The 14,734-nt window shown below is 38.5% G+C and overlaps 1 protein-coding gene across 4 annotated transcripts in view; it reads right to left on the reverse strand.

Annotated features, from left to right (window-relative positions):
* Positions 1–784: 784 nt before the first annotated feature.
* RPS6KA6 (ribosomal protein S6 kinase A6) overlaps positions 785–14,734 on the reverse strand; it is an 81,585-nt gene continuing 67,635 nt past the window's right edge. For all 4 annotated transcript variants that reach the window (XM_045030418.1, XM_045030415.1, XM_045030416.1 and 1 more), the window contains 3 exons: positions 12,947–13,064; positions 9,451–9,591; positions 785–7,305 (listed from right to left, as the gene is read on the reverse strand). In XM_045030418.1, the coding sequence (XP_044886353.1) occupies positions 7,180–7,305; positions 9,451–9,591; positions 12,947–13,064 (385 nt within the window). In that variant the 3' untranslated portion in view covers positions 785–7,179. The remainder of the gene's footprint in view (positions 7,306–9,450; positions 9,592–12,946; positions 13,065–14,734) is intronic.

The raw sequence follows: 14,734 nt of genomic DNA on the forward strand, positions 1-14,734 counted from the left end.
TTGTGAGAAAGCTATTCCTGTCGAACAGGGGTAGTCAATAGGTGGACTGTGGGACAAATCCGGACCACCAGACATTTTTGAATGGACCTCAAATCTATTTATTTATTATTAGGGTTTTTTTTTGTTTTTTAAATGATTTTCTCTGGAGTTTGGACGTTGACTATACCTGGGCCCAGAAATTTGGGCCTCGACAAAAAATAAATTGACTACCCCTGCTGTAGAGTATAAAAAGGATTTCTTGAACAACCAGAAAACCCACAATAAAAACACCAAAATCATGTGAAGTGGTGAATCATCCCACTGTAAGTTCATACTTCACTCATATCTGTTGTGTAGGTATGTTTTTTAAAGTGTTTAATATACACATATTAAAACACTATGCTGTGATTACAAATATACAACGGGCTTTTGATTTATGCTTGAAATATATAGCAAAGTTCAATAAATAATGCAATTCACAGTATAGGTTATTTTATGAAAGTTGGCTCCCTGCTTTTTAAAAAAAAGTTTAAAATGGGCTTGGAAAGTTTCTGAATCACACATGATCACATTAGGTCAGTTATAAAGAATAAACTTGCACTTTTTTCCTAGTACCCAAAGGAACTGCCAGCTATTTAAAACTGTCCCTCTATAATTATTCACAATGCTTTTAACAAAAATAAATACAATTTCTAAGTCGTCTTTGGCATGTTGTAATTCCAGGTGAGTAATATTTAGCAGCATAGTGTAAAAGAAAAAATACATACTGTATAATGCACTACTGGATTCAGCCTTACAAGGAGAAGAATGTAGTACAATGCAAACTTTAATGTCAATATGTACAGAGCTTTAAAGAAAACATCTTTTAAAAAATGAAATAAATACAATATGATACAAAATCCACAATATGTTTAGAGAAGGAACGATAGTTACAATATCTGACAATGGGGACCTTTTGTATAGTTCATCTTTGAAGTACCTCAGATAGCATATAATTGAATTGCACGCTTTGTTTTAACTTTAATGCCCTTTCATATATTGAGATTTATGCCCAATTACATGCCAAAACAGTTTTAGCTATAATCAGAGTATCAGTGCAAGAATGCCAAAGTGCTTGGGAAATTATGACAATAGTAAGCCTAATGCAACATACATATTATAGTAACACTTTGCCCTGCAAAGGAGATACCTTCTTGCTATTTTTTTCAGTACCCTAACAAAAACAGGTGTAATTACTGCTGATGACTATAAATGAGTTTGAATGATTATTTCTGGAACATATTTATCAATAAGGGGACTTGCCAATTAGAGTTTTCACGAACGAATGTGTTTTCCTTACATAGAAAAAACCCAATAAGAGACAAGGATTTGTATTATAAAAGGTTTAAAAAAAAACCCCACAGACTTGTTACTCTACTATTCAGCTTTAGCCATACAGCTGCTTTTCCTCAATTTAATTTCCATATTATTTATATTCACAAAGAAATATGCAGGTTTATCAACAGTCAGGAAAATATTGCAGTTTGGGAGCAATTATTCTTAAAAATATACACTGGAAATAAGGACAGCTAGTATTCTGAAATCACTTAATTGAACAGTTGCTAATACAGAAGTGTGGTATATAACCAAGTACAGCGTTTGTCTTCTATACATACACACACTTGGTAATATGTATGAATGCTTTAATAAGTGATTGTGGATCAACTGTTGTGTCAAATATATTGCTCCTGTGGTATTATATAACTAAAGGATTCCCCTCCCCCACAACTTTACTACAATTGAATCAAACAGGAGGTTAAACACACTGAAAATTAACTTCTAAAAAAAAAATCTTTCATTTATCTTAAACACTCTCCTTTTGAGCATAAGGAAAACACACAAAAACTAAAACCTGTATTCAATAACAGATCACAAAAGCCAAAACATGTTGGCTTAAGACAATCTGCCCATACTGAAGCTCCCTAGATACTTTTGATTCTGCAACATCTGCTGTTGGTGCCACCGCATAGCTTTTGAGTAATGGGGCCAGGAGCCCATTGCAGATCTTTACATTTTACAATCTCACAGTGCACAGGGTATGACGCCTTTTATTACAGATCTGCTCCAGCTCAAACTGAAGTAAATATGAGTCTTGCCACTTACTACAGTGGAAGCTGGCGAGGCTCTATGTGAATATGTATTTGGAAAAAAAAGGCTTTGATTACAATTGCACTACTGAGACTATGACTTTTGGCAGGCTTCTTGCTGGGGAATGATATTTGAGACACTAGCCTGTGTTGGATCATATTAGGTAGGATGGTAATTAGCACTGCAGAAATCCCTATGTACAAGTATCTTTCCATTCTGTTTTTATAAAGGGACTTAAGGATGAAAGTAAAAAATTTACTACAGTATTGTAGCTTATTTTTAAGCCAGTACCCACAATAAAATGCTAAGTTGCCCACTTTCTAATCGCACAAAACCGAACACCCTTGCCTTGCCCCTTCTGAGGCCCTGCCCCGCCCCAAACCTTCTCCAAGCCCCATCCCAGTTCACTCCATCCCCTCTCTAACGCTTGCTCTCCCCCACCCTCACTCACTCATTTTCACTGGGCTGGTGCAGGGGGTTGGTGTGCAGGAGGGGTGAGGGCTGCGGCTGGGGGTGCAGGCTCTGGGATGGAAACAGAAATAAGGTGTGCAGGAGGGAACTCTGGGCTGGGGCCCGAGAGGTTCAGAGTGAGGGAGGGGGCGGGTGTTCCGGCTGAAAACTGGACACCTGGCAACCCCATCTTTGACTGTGTGGTAGCTATACGTACAAGACACAAATTACACCTTTCAATAGCCCCTACCAAAGACTCAAATAATTGTAATTATCTTCATTTTCAAACAATTCACAGATTACTCATGAGGAGTTCATGTTGCTTACCTTTTAAATTCCATGACTACTGGGTTCTGCAACACTGGCATTTTCCTTTAAAATGAGAAAAATCAGTTCAAACCCCAAAAGAGCATTAATGAAGATTGTGTTATGAAACACTGTAGGGGGGTGTTCTGGAAATGTGAAGGTGAAACTTTATTCTGGATTCCAGCAATACCCACAGAAACTGAAAGACTGACAGGATGAAATCTTAAGCATCTAGACAGGATTTTGTTTGCACTAGTTACAATAAGTGTGCCTTATTCCCAAAATAAAAGTGGAAATAGACATGCCATGTAGGCCTGGTGTTTTGTGTCAAATATAACAAAGGTGTTGTCTACACAGTTTGTCTCTGTGAAAAGATTACCCCTCTAATGGTGCGGCCAAGGAAACCTTATTTTTGCCCGGGGAGTGCAACTTGTAGTGGAGCTTCGTGATGTTCTTATCTAAACTGCAGGATTGACTTAGAAAGTGTTCTAAATTCTGTGTTCACCAATCAGCATGTCTGTACATTTTTCCTCTTTACAACCCTATCCTTCACTCCAGGAAGATAGCATTACATGCTAAGTATCTTGGCCTGCTTATTACCAATTTAGTACACAATACTTGTAAGGTGCTTATTGCCCAGTGGGTCTGAACAAGTTAAGTGAAAATACCAATGCAAACACTGCTAAATCACTCATGAATAAAACCAAAAAAGACCAGCTGCAACTTTGAGGGAAAAAATTGAAAACAATTAAGCTTAGCATCTTAGATGTTCTCTCCCACATTTTTATTATTTTAACATTAAAATCTACATTACAAATGGACCTTTGTTTTTAAACGTGCTTTTTGCTCTGTTCCCCATCCAGAGTCTGATTTTTTGTGATCTCAATTTTGATAGAAATAGTTTTTAATATTACAATATTAGGTGGGAAATATGGAGAGGTGTACACTTAATTGCACGCAAAGGTCTCTAGTAATGAAAAAAACATAGAACATGCAAGATGCAGAATTCTTTCTAAGTAGTATGTGTTCTTTGTTACTTTTCAAGCATTTCAAACAGGCACCTCAAATTAGGTACAAATGGGCCCTAATATTTCCAACACCCTATTATACCCAAGAAATTGAGTAGCAGGCATGACACACTAGTGTACACATGCTCTTCATATTCATTAAATCCCATACTACAAGCATCCCAATTTAAAATACTTAATTGTTCAGTAAGGCAATTCCTACCTCCTGCACATCTACACTACTCCCAATGACAACAAAAAAAGCAGCGAGTCACTTCCACATTTTAGGATGAGTTACTGCTACTTTTGTTATTCCAGAATCCCCCCAAAAGCCTTCACAGCATTGTATTATCTCAGTATGCAAAGTCTCCCCCTCACCCCAGATCAACATTTTATGATCTGCTATAAAAACATTACGGGATTAGAAATTCAATGATAGCAGACAAGTCAGGACAATAATTGATTTTTGGCCATAATGATTCTCAGTGTGTTCAAATTTAGCAGTAGATCACTAATATACTTTCCTAATATTTAAGATGTTTATCACGCTACTATATTAGAACAATTGTGTAGTAGTGTCTAAAGCTTCATGAAATGCTTTCTTTTATCACATCCTCTGAGAATTGCATGAGGTTCTAGTTCACTCCTAGGTGCAATTCGAAGTGTTGGTTTTGATTTAGAAAAATCTAAAATCATTTGGGATCTGGCAGTACTACAGACTAACACTCTCTCTCTCTCTTTGTGCATGTGATATACCAAAGTAGTTCAGGTCAGCTGAGGTACTTAACTAAATGCCTGGACATTCAAACAGAGAGGGAGAGGACAGCAAGATATTTTCAGTGAGGTCCACAACTGTGGAACCTACTCACCCTCTTTGGTCAAAATCCTGTACCTACTGACTTTAAGGGCACATTTCAAGGCTTACTTATTTTCCCAGATTTCACCTGTGGTTAGCCAAGGAGAGGGTTTTTAACAGGGCCATGAGTCTTTGCATTTATCTTTTGTAATATTTGTACATGTGCCAAGGGACATAGGAGCAATTACATACATTTAAATAAATAAAACTAATAAACTATGTGCCAAATATGCTACAATGAAATGTCAGTTTACCTAACAATCCAGGATAAGCTAACATTGAATATACTGCTCTTCAATAGAAAAGACTGCCAAAGGAACAGCAATACAGTCCACGTACACAGGGATAGCCAGGTACTGATGGACAGCCTTTGATATAGTGGACAAAACAGCTTTATGGAAGTTGCTATGCCACTATGGAATCCCTCAGAAATCTGTGATCACACAGAGTTTCTGTGAAAATATGACCTGCCAGTAATACATAACAGCGACCTAAGCCATTTGAGTTTCCTCCCAGCAGCAGACAAGGATGCCTTATGTCACCCATGATCTTTTTACTGGTAGCACATTGGGTAATGAGAATGCCACTTGATTGTTCTGTGGTCTTACAATGGAGTTTCACACAAAAGTTAGATGATCTAGACTTTGCAGGTGACATCAACTTGCTATCCTATGCTCAGAGAGGCATGCAAGCTGAAACAAATTATCTTTGGGCATATGCACAATTAGTAGGGTTGAAAATCAACACACAACAAGAAACACCAACACTTTCTGGGCCTGACATAGAATCGGTCCAATATTTCACATATCAAGTACAACAGGTAGGACAGACGTTAAAGTCAAAATAGCGAAAACCAGACATGCCTTCATAACTCTAAAGCTGATCTGAAGAAACAGAAATATTGCCCTTCAAATAAAATTTCAAATATTTAACAACATTGTGAAGTCATTCTTAACAGATGGCACTGAAACTTGGACACTTAAGACCTTACTATCTAAACTCCAAGTTTTCATAAACAACTGCCTGAAACAAATCCTTAATATCAGATGGAAAAAAAAAATCGAGCTCTGGAGGACGACAAAATATACTGATAGGTCAGAAAATTATGGAACGAAAATGAAGATGACTAGAACATACATGGAGGAAAAACCCAAACAACGTAAGACAGGAGTTGGACTGGAACCCCGAGGGCAGAGGCAACAAGGTAGACCAAGCATAACATGGAAACACACAATAGAAAGCTATCAAAATGATACGGGAAGAGTTAAGACTGCAGCAAGAGACTGTCAAAAGATGGCAGGCAGTGGTGAAGTCCCTATGTTCCTCATGGAATAGGAAGGCATAATTCAGTCAAGTTACAGAAGGAGAGAGAAGATAACTAAAAGCATATGGACTACTTGGACTACTATCACATGTCCTATCTAAAGTAGTACCAATATTATTCAGGCTCTCGCTCTTGAAGACTTATAATATAATCATTTTCATAGCTCAGTACAGAACACAGTAAGATCTTTTATGCTGAAAACAGGGGTGTTTCCCCAAGCTTATGACTACTGACCAGTGGTGGGCAATCTGCGGCCCACACGTGGCCCGTCAGGGTAATCCGCTGGCGGGCCACGAGACAGTTTTACATTGACTCTCTGCAGGCGCGGCCACCCACAGCTCCCAGTGGCCGTGGTTCACCGTTTCCAGCCAATGGGAGCTGCAGGAAGCAGCGTGGGCCCACCACTGCTATAGACAGAAATACACACTGACATTAGAGACACCCATTCCCTAAACAAGGTCACTTGTTATCCAGTTGTTTGGTTCACAAGTGATCATTTTAATTTTATGGATGAAGTGCAATGTCTCAGATGCACCCCATTTGTACACAAACCTTTTTAATTCTTGGCACCAGGCAAGCGTAGAACTCCCGTATTAACACTAATGCATTTTGCACTGGCACAGTAAGGTGATCAGTCTGGTCTTCTAGCATCAATGAGTTAAATGAATGGAGTCCATTGGTAAGTGCCCAATTACAAAGTAATTTAAGTAAGAACTTGTGGATTTTTTACAAATAGGTTTGATGGTAAAAATACTGACACCGTGACACTTTTTACGTACGACTTGGTTATTGGTAATGGTCCCCTAAACCACTTCATGAACCCAGCAAAACTATACAGTATGTAAAGAATATTTGTAACAAATCTCTGAAAGGACAGTGTACGGAAATACCTTATGATCTTTGTGATGTACCCTGATGTTTAAGTTAAATAAACATGGACACCGCCTGTAAAACAACACAGTGTGAATCCCCCTGAACCTGTGGATTTTTTTCTTTTAAAAAAGGACTTTTACAGAATTCAAGTAGTGTAGCAGGAAACCATATATGTCTTTCGAACACAGGTCAGGCAAATATAGAGCCACTTATTGGATTTTCCTTTGCTCCAGTTTGGCTAAGGTGCCCCAGTGGATCTATAAGTCTGTTGAAGTTAGCTTTTTCATGCTCCGTCGTTGAGCTAAACTTGAAGCTGCGACAGGCTCTAAGACTGGCTGAAATGTCTTGTGATTCAGTGCAGAATATGTGGCAGCCATGGCCCCCTAGAGAACAATGAAATCCACAAAGATTGTAAAAGTTATCTGGGAACGAAAACACTGAATGTTAAATATTCATTCTTTATGAATCCTGGAAAAGCCACAGAGACAACTTGTGTTAGGGCAGAATTACTTTTGTAAAACCTTGTGTTGATAAAGGGATAATTAATATTTATGCCTGGGTCCTCAAGGCTTCTGAGCATGGGTTCTTCACAGACCTTAGGTCTGTTCCCTCTTCCCAGTAACATTTATTTCACTTTCCATTAAATTTCCAATATGTTCATGAGGCCAGCGGTGGAAGTAGAATTCATTTCTTACCAGTACGCTGCACTCATGGGAGGGACACAAAGGGGGGGCACCAGCTAAAGGGGGGAAGGGGGGGTCACCTGACCTCCCCACGTGACCCTTCCCCTCCCTGCCCCCAGCCCAGAGCTCATGCGCTCTCCCCATCCCCTCCCCATGATCCATCCCCCATTACTGGGAGGGGAGAGGGGGGACCCCCTGTCCTCCTCCCGCTGCGCTGGAGACTTCTGAACTGCAGGGCTCTCTAGAACAGCTGCGGCAAAAGGAGCAGAACGTGGGAATGCTGAGCAGCCCGACGCCAGCAGCTCCTCTGGCGTTGCTGTACCGCCCCCAGCCCTTCCATGCAGCTCTCTCTCCCGAGTCCTGTCCGGGGTTTGTACAGCAGCCCCGCCGGAGGGCAGGGCTGGGGGCAGTACAGCCATGCCAGAGGAGCTGCACATTCTGCTCCTTTTGCAGCTGTGGTTCCCGGGAGAGCCCTGCGAGTACCAGGAGGGGCCAGCCAGCCTGAGATGATCCTGCCTGAGATGCTAGGTAGATATTCAGGGTTCAGCTCTTCGTGTTCATGCTGCTGCAGCTACACTATTTTTAGCACACTAGCTTGATCAGAGCTAGTGCAGGTAAGTCTCCTCAAGCTGGAAGTGTAAATTCCAGCTTGATGTACAGACATCGCCTTGGAGACCAGCTAAAGCCTCCAGAAAATTCTCTCATCTGGGTACGAGTATTGCCCCTTTTACTCTAGTATTTAAAAAAATAGAAAGAACAGCAACACTCTCTTCTCTCAGCCTCTAGGACAAAAAACTTGATTAGTTTGTCAATATTTTGTTTGAATGTTTCTGAGTGAGTGTGCGCATTGTGTGACGACAGAGAGAATGCTAATTCTAAGAAAGGTGTTCAGCATTGAGCTCTGCAAGTGTCTGGTTCCATAGTCTAGGACCAGCACCTGAGAAATCTCTCTTTTGCACCCATGAACTATCTTCAACAGTTTCATTGTTCTACACAGTGGGAGGTCGTAGTTGCATAAAATGGATGCAGAGGTGATTCTCAAGTAACTAGGGCCAATCCCCAAGAAGGCTTTGAATACAAGGAGAGAGACTCTGAACTCTGCATTCAATGAGGAGCCAGTATAGAATGGATGACTGGGTGAAGTGGTCATAGCAACACAAGTTGCTAAGTGGCCAGTCTTCCGTGTTTAGTACTACTGGAGTTTTTGGTGGCCATGGATATTCTGGCATCCAACTGAGGAGCCAAAAGGAACCAAAGGCCATGAACCAAGGTTTGGGCATACAGTGAAGGATGCTACAAAAAAGGATCTAAGGGGAATTTCAAACAGAATAGATACTCCCCTTCTCACCCCACATACTTCCTTGTGATCTACAAAGTCCTGATCCCACAGAAATAGGACAGAGGGGCTTATCTGGGCAGGGGAGCAAACCTGGGAACAACTGACCTCCTCATTTCCTCTGCCAACCCCCTCCACGGGGCTCTCCTCCACTGACATTACTGGGGAAGGAGGGAACAAGAACCACCCCCTCAGGCAACAGAGCAACCATGGAAAGGACAATGTCAAGTGAAGCACATACAGTAAAAAGTAGATTAACCCCTTTTCAACAAGGTCCTTATTTCCATGCTAACATCCTCTGTAATAAAAAAAAAATATTGAAAAATCCCAAAAGCCACATCTGCAGTTTAGGACAGGAAATGAAAAGCCATCCTAAATCCAGCTGAAACAGCAACTGGCAGATGACATTAATGAATTTAGCAGATGATAATTAGCAGAGTCAGAAAAAAATTGCTTTTCTCTCAAGTGTTAAGCTCACACGTATTGAGATGGAGGACTTTTTGTTTTACCTTAACTAGATGTGGTGCATCTTGTCTGTTTAGCTGATAATGAGGCAACTGGTCCCTGCAGGCTATCCACGAGTGTTTTAATACTTGCTCTGCTGTATATCGCTGATGTGGATCTACATGAAGCATATGGGATAGCAAGTCCTAGATTGAAATGATAAAAAACACATATACAGTGGTTACATCCAAATATAAGTGTCAGAAAGTTAGTGTTAATGACTAACAACATGAAAAAAGCCATTTAATTAATCTGGAAGGATCTAACAAGCCACATCTAACAAGGAAATCAATAGCTGAAGTGGGGCATTCTGTGTCTTGACACTTCAGATGTCTGAATACAATGTGTGACACTATATAGGTACAATGAAGTCTGTTAACAGAATGAGCATTCATTCTAAACAGAGCCTTTTTAGAATGTTCATGATTTTTCATATTTCGGTTTGCTTATGAATCCAGTCATCTTTCAGAACAAGGGCAGAAATAGTTAACACTAACCCAAAACAAACAAAGAAGCAATCCATTTGCCTTGGATGCATTTCTTCTAGTGGCAGATGCTCCTCCTCACTCCTGCTATATAATTCATGTCTGGACTACCAGCTGCAAAATCTAAAACTCAGATATAGTGATATGCCTCTGTACTTTAAAGTGGAAAAACTTCAAACTTGAAAAGTGAAACTGACCAGAAGTGTACATTTGGTTTTGCCCTGTTGGAGTATTAGGAAAGTGCTATTTTAAGTTAATATGCAATTGCAAGGTTGGTCAAAAGAAGGTGAGAGAGAGAACAAATAAATTAACACATTAATAGGTGGAAGGAAGGATCTCAACAAAAGCAAGAACAAAGAAGGATTACTCAGCAACTGGAGTAAGGACAATACGAGGCATTTAAAAAAATATATCAAGAACAAAATAAATCCTAGTAATAGTATAGGTCTGTTACTAACAGAAATGGGAAAATTATCACGAATGAAACAAAAAGGCAGAAGCGTTCAGTAAATATTTATGTGTTTTTTTGGAAAGAAGCTGGGTGATGCATTCACATCTCACAGTGATGATTTTTTTGCCTTTTCCAGCAGTAACTAAGTTGGATGTTAAACAGCTACTATAGTTCAATACTTCTAAATATAATTTGCATCTGAGTATTAAAAAATTGGTGAAGGATCTCTCTTAACCACTGATGCTGATTTTTAACAAGCCTTGAATTACTAGGAAAGTTCCAGATGGCTGGAAAACGGCTAGTGTGCCAAAACTTTAAAAGGGTAAACTGAACGGCTTGGGTAACTATAGGCCAACCCTGATCCTGGTGAAATCAAGGAATGGCTGATACACGAAGCAGTCATTAAAGAATTACATGATGGTATATTAGTGCCAGTCAACAATATTTTATGGAAAATAGGTAGCATCAAACATATCTTTCTGGTTAAATTACAAGTTGGGTTGAGAAAGGTAACCATGTTGACACAATATACTTAGACTTGTGTAATGCACTTGACTTGAGGCTGAAGCTAGACAAACTCAGATTAGAAAAACATTTTATTTTAAACGAGGATAAAACTAAGTGAGGATAACTAATTGGACAGTCATTAAATCTAGATTTAACATCTTTTTAAAAGATATGTCACAAACCATGGGCTTGATGTGGGAATTATGGGTAAAATGCTACTGCCTGTGTTAAGGGGGTAAGATTAGATTATCAATATTGGTCCCTTTGTAGCTTTAAAGTCTATTAACCTACTAATGGGGCAGGTTAAATTTTATAATTATACTAGCACCATTTTAGGTTACTAAAACTCAGATTTAAAATATAACCTAATTTTTTACCATTGATACTGTGTGATTACTTTTGCAATTCACATAGCTAGGTCATGAAAAAATAGGTTAGTTCCTCCAGTTGATTTTCACCGACTAGCACAACATTCATCACAGGAGATGCAAAAATTGCAGTGGAATGTTTGCTCCCAAACCAAAAACTTGGTGATATCTAAGCATTGCAAGTAAGAGGCAACTTTACATGTTGAAATACTCAGAATAAATAGATGGCAGTCAACTATTTTTTTTCGTATTTTGTTGGTTTGAGTCATAGCCTTATCATTATTGTTTGTGTTTTGCTTTGCTCTTGGTGTGTTGCATACCAGAATATTAATCTGAGTAGATTTTTCTAGTTTTTAACCACTATCATGTCATTATATTTCACTGAAATTTAAAATTTGCCACCTGGAGTATTTACAAATTTTCTTCAACTTTTTATGCTTTTATTTAAATTTTCTAGTTAAAATTCTGAAGTCAAGCAAATCCTAAATAAACACATAATTTGATTTAAATGTGAATTGCCATATAAAAGCTGTGCTACTTTTGATATGTCTTTATGGACATACAAGAAACAAAGTTTTTCATTTTTCTGGAAGTATTTTCCTCCTGGTTTATCAGATGCAGTCTTTCCAACTTTTGACTGGAAATAATAAGTCTTAGAAAAATCAGAATAGTCACATTTGCAAGTCAGTCTGAAACCTGAACTGCAGTTCTCATGTCAGTCAACTGACAGGCTTGGTGATGGTTAATTTTAGGGAGCTATTTTAAAATCACTCAGATTTTTGTGCTGAATGTCCTCATTAGACAGGTTATGGAGAAATTCAAAGACATTTATAACTAACCCTATAAAAACATTTTTTCCTTTAAACTTCTCTTGGCTTCTAGCTTATTGGTTGTATCCCAGAATGCATTGTTCTGTGCAATCACAAATACCATGGAACACAACTTAGTAGTAATAAGTAGTTAGTCTTCACATTCGGGAACACCTTCAGTAAACCAGAAGGTAACATTATTTTGTAGGGGTGGGGTGAATTTTAAAAGTTAGTAAAAAACTTATTTCTCTGCTGAAATCAGCCTTTATCAGCCTAGTCAGCAAGAGCATTCAGTGCAGCAATTTTGGCTTAACATTTCTCACTTTTGTTTTGTAGTTCACATGAATACAATAAAACATTAAGCTTTCATCCTTCTGACTTTGTGAATTTGGAGTCCATGATAGTATGATGTTAATAGTGCTAAGCAAGAATCAGGTAGCCATGACTCAACAAGAACCAGATTTAAAGTAGTCTCACACAAATCCATCCCACGTCAGCTGGCTCTGCTGGAAATACAACTCAGGTTTTAGCCCTGAAATATGACATCACCATCTTTGTCCTCCAAAGACTGCCGAAAGTCTTCCAGCAAGAGAGAAGTGTAGAACAGATCCCGAACCTCTTGTATAGAGCACTTAAAGTTTTACACGTGGGCTTTGTGAGGCACTGTAAAAACATTCTTCCCTTGTTAAAAATGCAACTCTTGATATAGCCCTAGCATCAGAAACCATCAAAAAAATATACCACAGATTCCATACACAGACAAAAATATACCAAAATAAAATGGCTAAGAGTTAAGTTACACTAGTCAGATATCCGATCAAGCTTAACATATATTTGCTTGTACCCTAGATGGTACTATAGAAGATAAAATATATTTACACCTTTGCTGCATCTGAAACAGTGTCCCAGTTGCCTCCACTTAAAGAGAATTTTCCACTGCCTATTCGTAACAGGATTTCCTCAGGAGTATCATTGGGACCATTGGCAAAAGGAGTATAGCTATTTTAAAAAAAATTACAAGCAAAGAAAGGATTACATGTATATGAAATCTATAAAGAAACATGACGTAAGCAAATCTTCAGAAAGCAGTGTTATTCTGTCTAGATACTTATGGTTGTGTTACTACTATATTATGTGATTTCAGATATTTACTAAAAATACATGAAAATTTAATCTTTAAAAACTTTTCTTTTTATTCATTGCAGTGGCTTATCCAGTGGAACAAACTAAGTACAGACCAAAGATCCATAGTAGCTAAAGGTTAACAACTTGCAGGCTATACATTCTTACCATTCCAGAGTTCATCAATTAAACTGAAATGTTTCACAAATAGAAATGATGGGGAATATCTTCATGTGAGGTCATCACACTTTTTAAACTGAACGGCAATGAAGTGATCAATAAATCTGACTGAAGTCCATAAATATGTCTATACCTTTTATCATGGACAGAAAATAAAAAACAGTCCCAGTCACATTTGTAAGACTCAAGTTTGGGAGGCTGTCATTTCTCAAAATTACAGAAAAGCTGTTTTCAGAACCTTTTAGAAAGTTTTAAGAAACAGTCTCTGCCTGTAAAGTCAGATCCCTCAGTAACCATGAATCCAGCTGCGGAGTGCTCAGAAGAGTTAAAATTAATAAATATAAACCACATCCAAGAGACCTGAATAGTTCCTGAGAACGTTATGTTGTCTTGTTCCTTCCATGTCTAGAAGCAAACACTGAGTAAAACTTGGATAAGATTTACATTAGCACATGACACTGTTTGCAAACATTTGCAACTACCCTTCAATTGTAATTTACTGTGATTTCAATAATTTATTAATCCCAGATGTATGACTGTTTGCTACCCAGAAAGAGCTGCATTTTTGAGAACTTCATGGTTGAAGCCTCTTGCCTTTCCCAACCTATGAGCATGAGGATATAGAACATTAACACTAACATTCTAAGATACACACAGTGACGGTCAAGTACCTGGTGCATACTGAATATTAATATCTTTTAAAAGTTAATGATTTCATAAGTTTTGTTTAAAGTTGAAGAATTAACCTATGAAATATGTTATATAACTGCTATAATGGAGGACAAAGTCCACAATGTTTACACTTCTAAAACAGTCCTCTTTCAGGTTCTGGGAGGGCCTAAAATTAAGCCCCTTTGAAAAGCAGAAACAACCTGTGTGTTTTTGTTACTTCTCTACATCTAAAAAATAAATTACATTCCAGATGTTCCAAAAATATTAATCTTTTGACTGCAAATAATTACATCGCCACCCGATATAACACGAATTGGGATACAATGCGGCAAAGCAGTGCTCCAGTGGGGGGGGAGGGTGGCGGGGCTACGCACTCCAGTGGATCAAAGCAAGTTCAATTTAACAGTTTCACCTATAACACGGTAAGATTTTTTGGCTCCCAAGGACAGCATTATATCGAGGTAGAGGTGTATGAGACATTTTAGTCCAGAAAAGTACTTTTCGAAAGTGTTATAGTGGGATGAGAAGTACAAGTTAGAGAACTAAATGGCAGCTACAGCCTTTTACTCATGTGCTGCTACTACTAGTGAGTGTCCATTGTGCATTAAAGCTATAATCGCCAGACTACTAAAAGATTGTGAAACTCATGTAGCAAAATTTACCATTTCTTGCTATAAGGAGAATCTACTCTAAGG

This window comes from Mauremys mutica, chromosome 9 (assembly GCF_020497125.1).
Source record: "Mauremys mutica isolate MM-2020 ecotype Southern chromosome 9, ASM2049712v1, whole genome shotgun sequence".
NCBI classification, from domain to species: Eukaryota; Metazoa; Chordata; order Testudines; family Geoemydidae; genus Mauremys; species Mauremys mutica.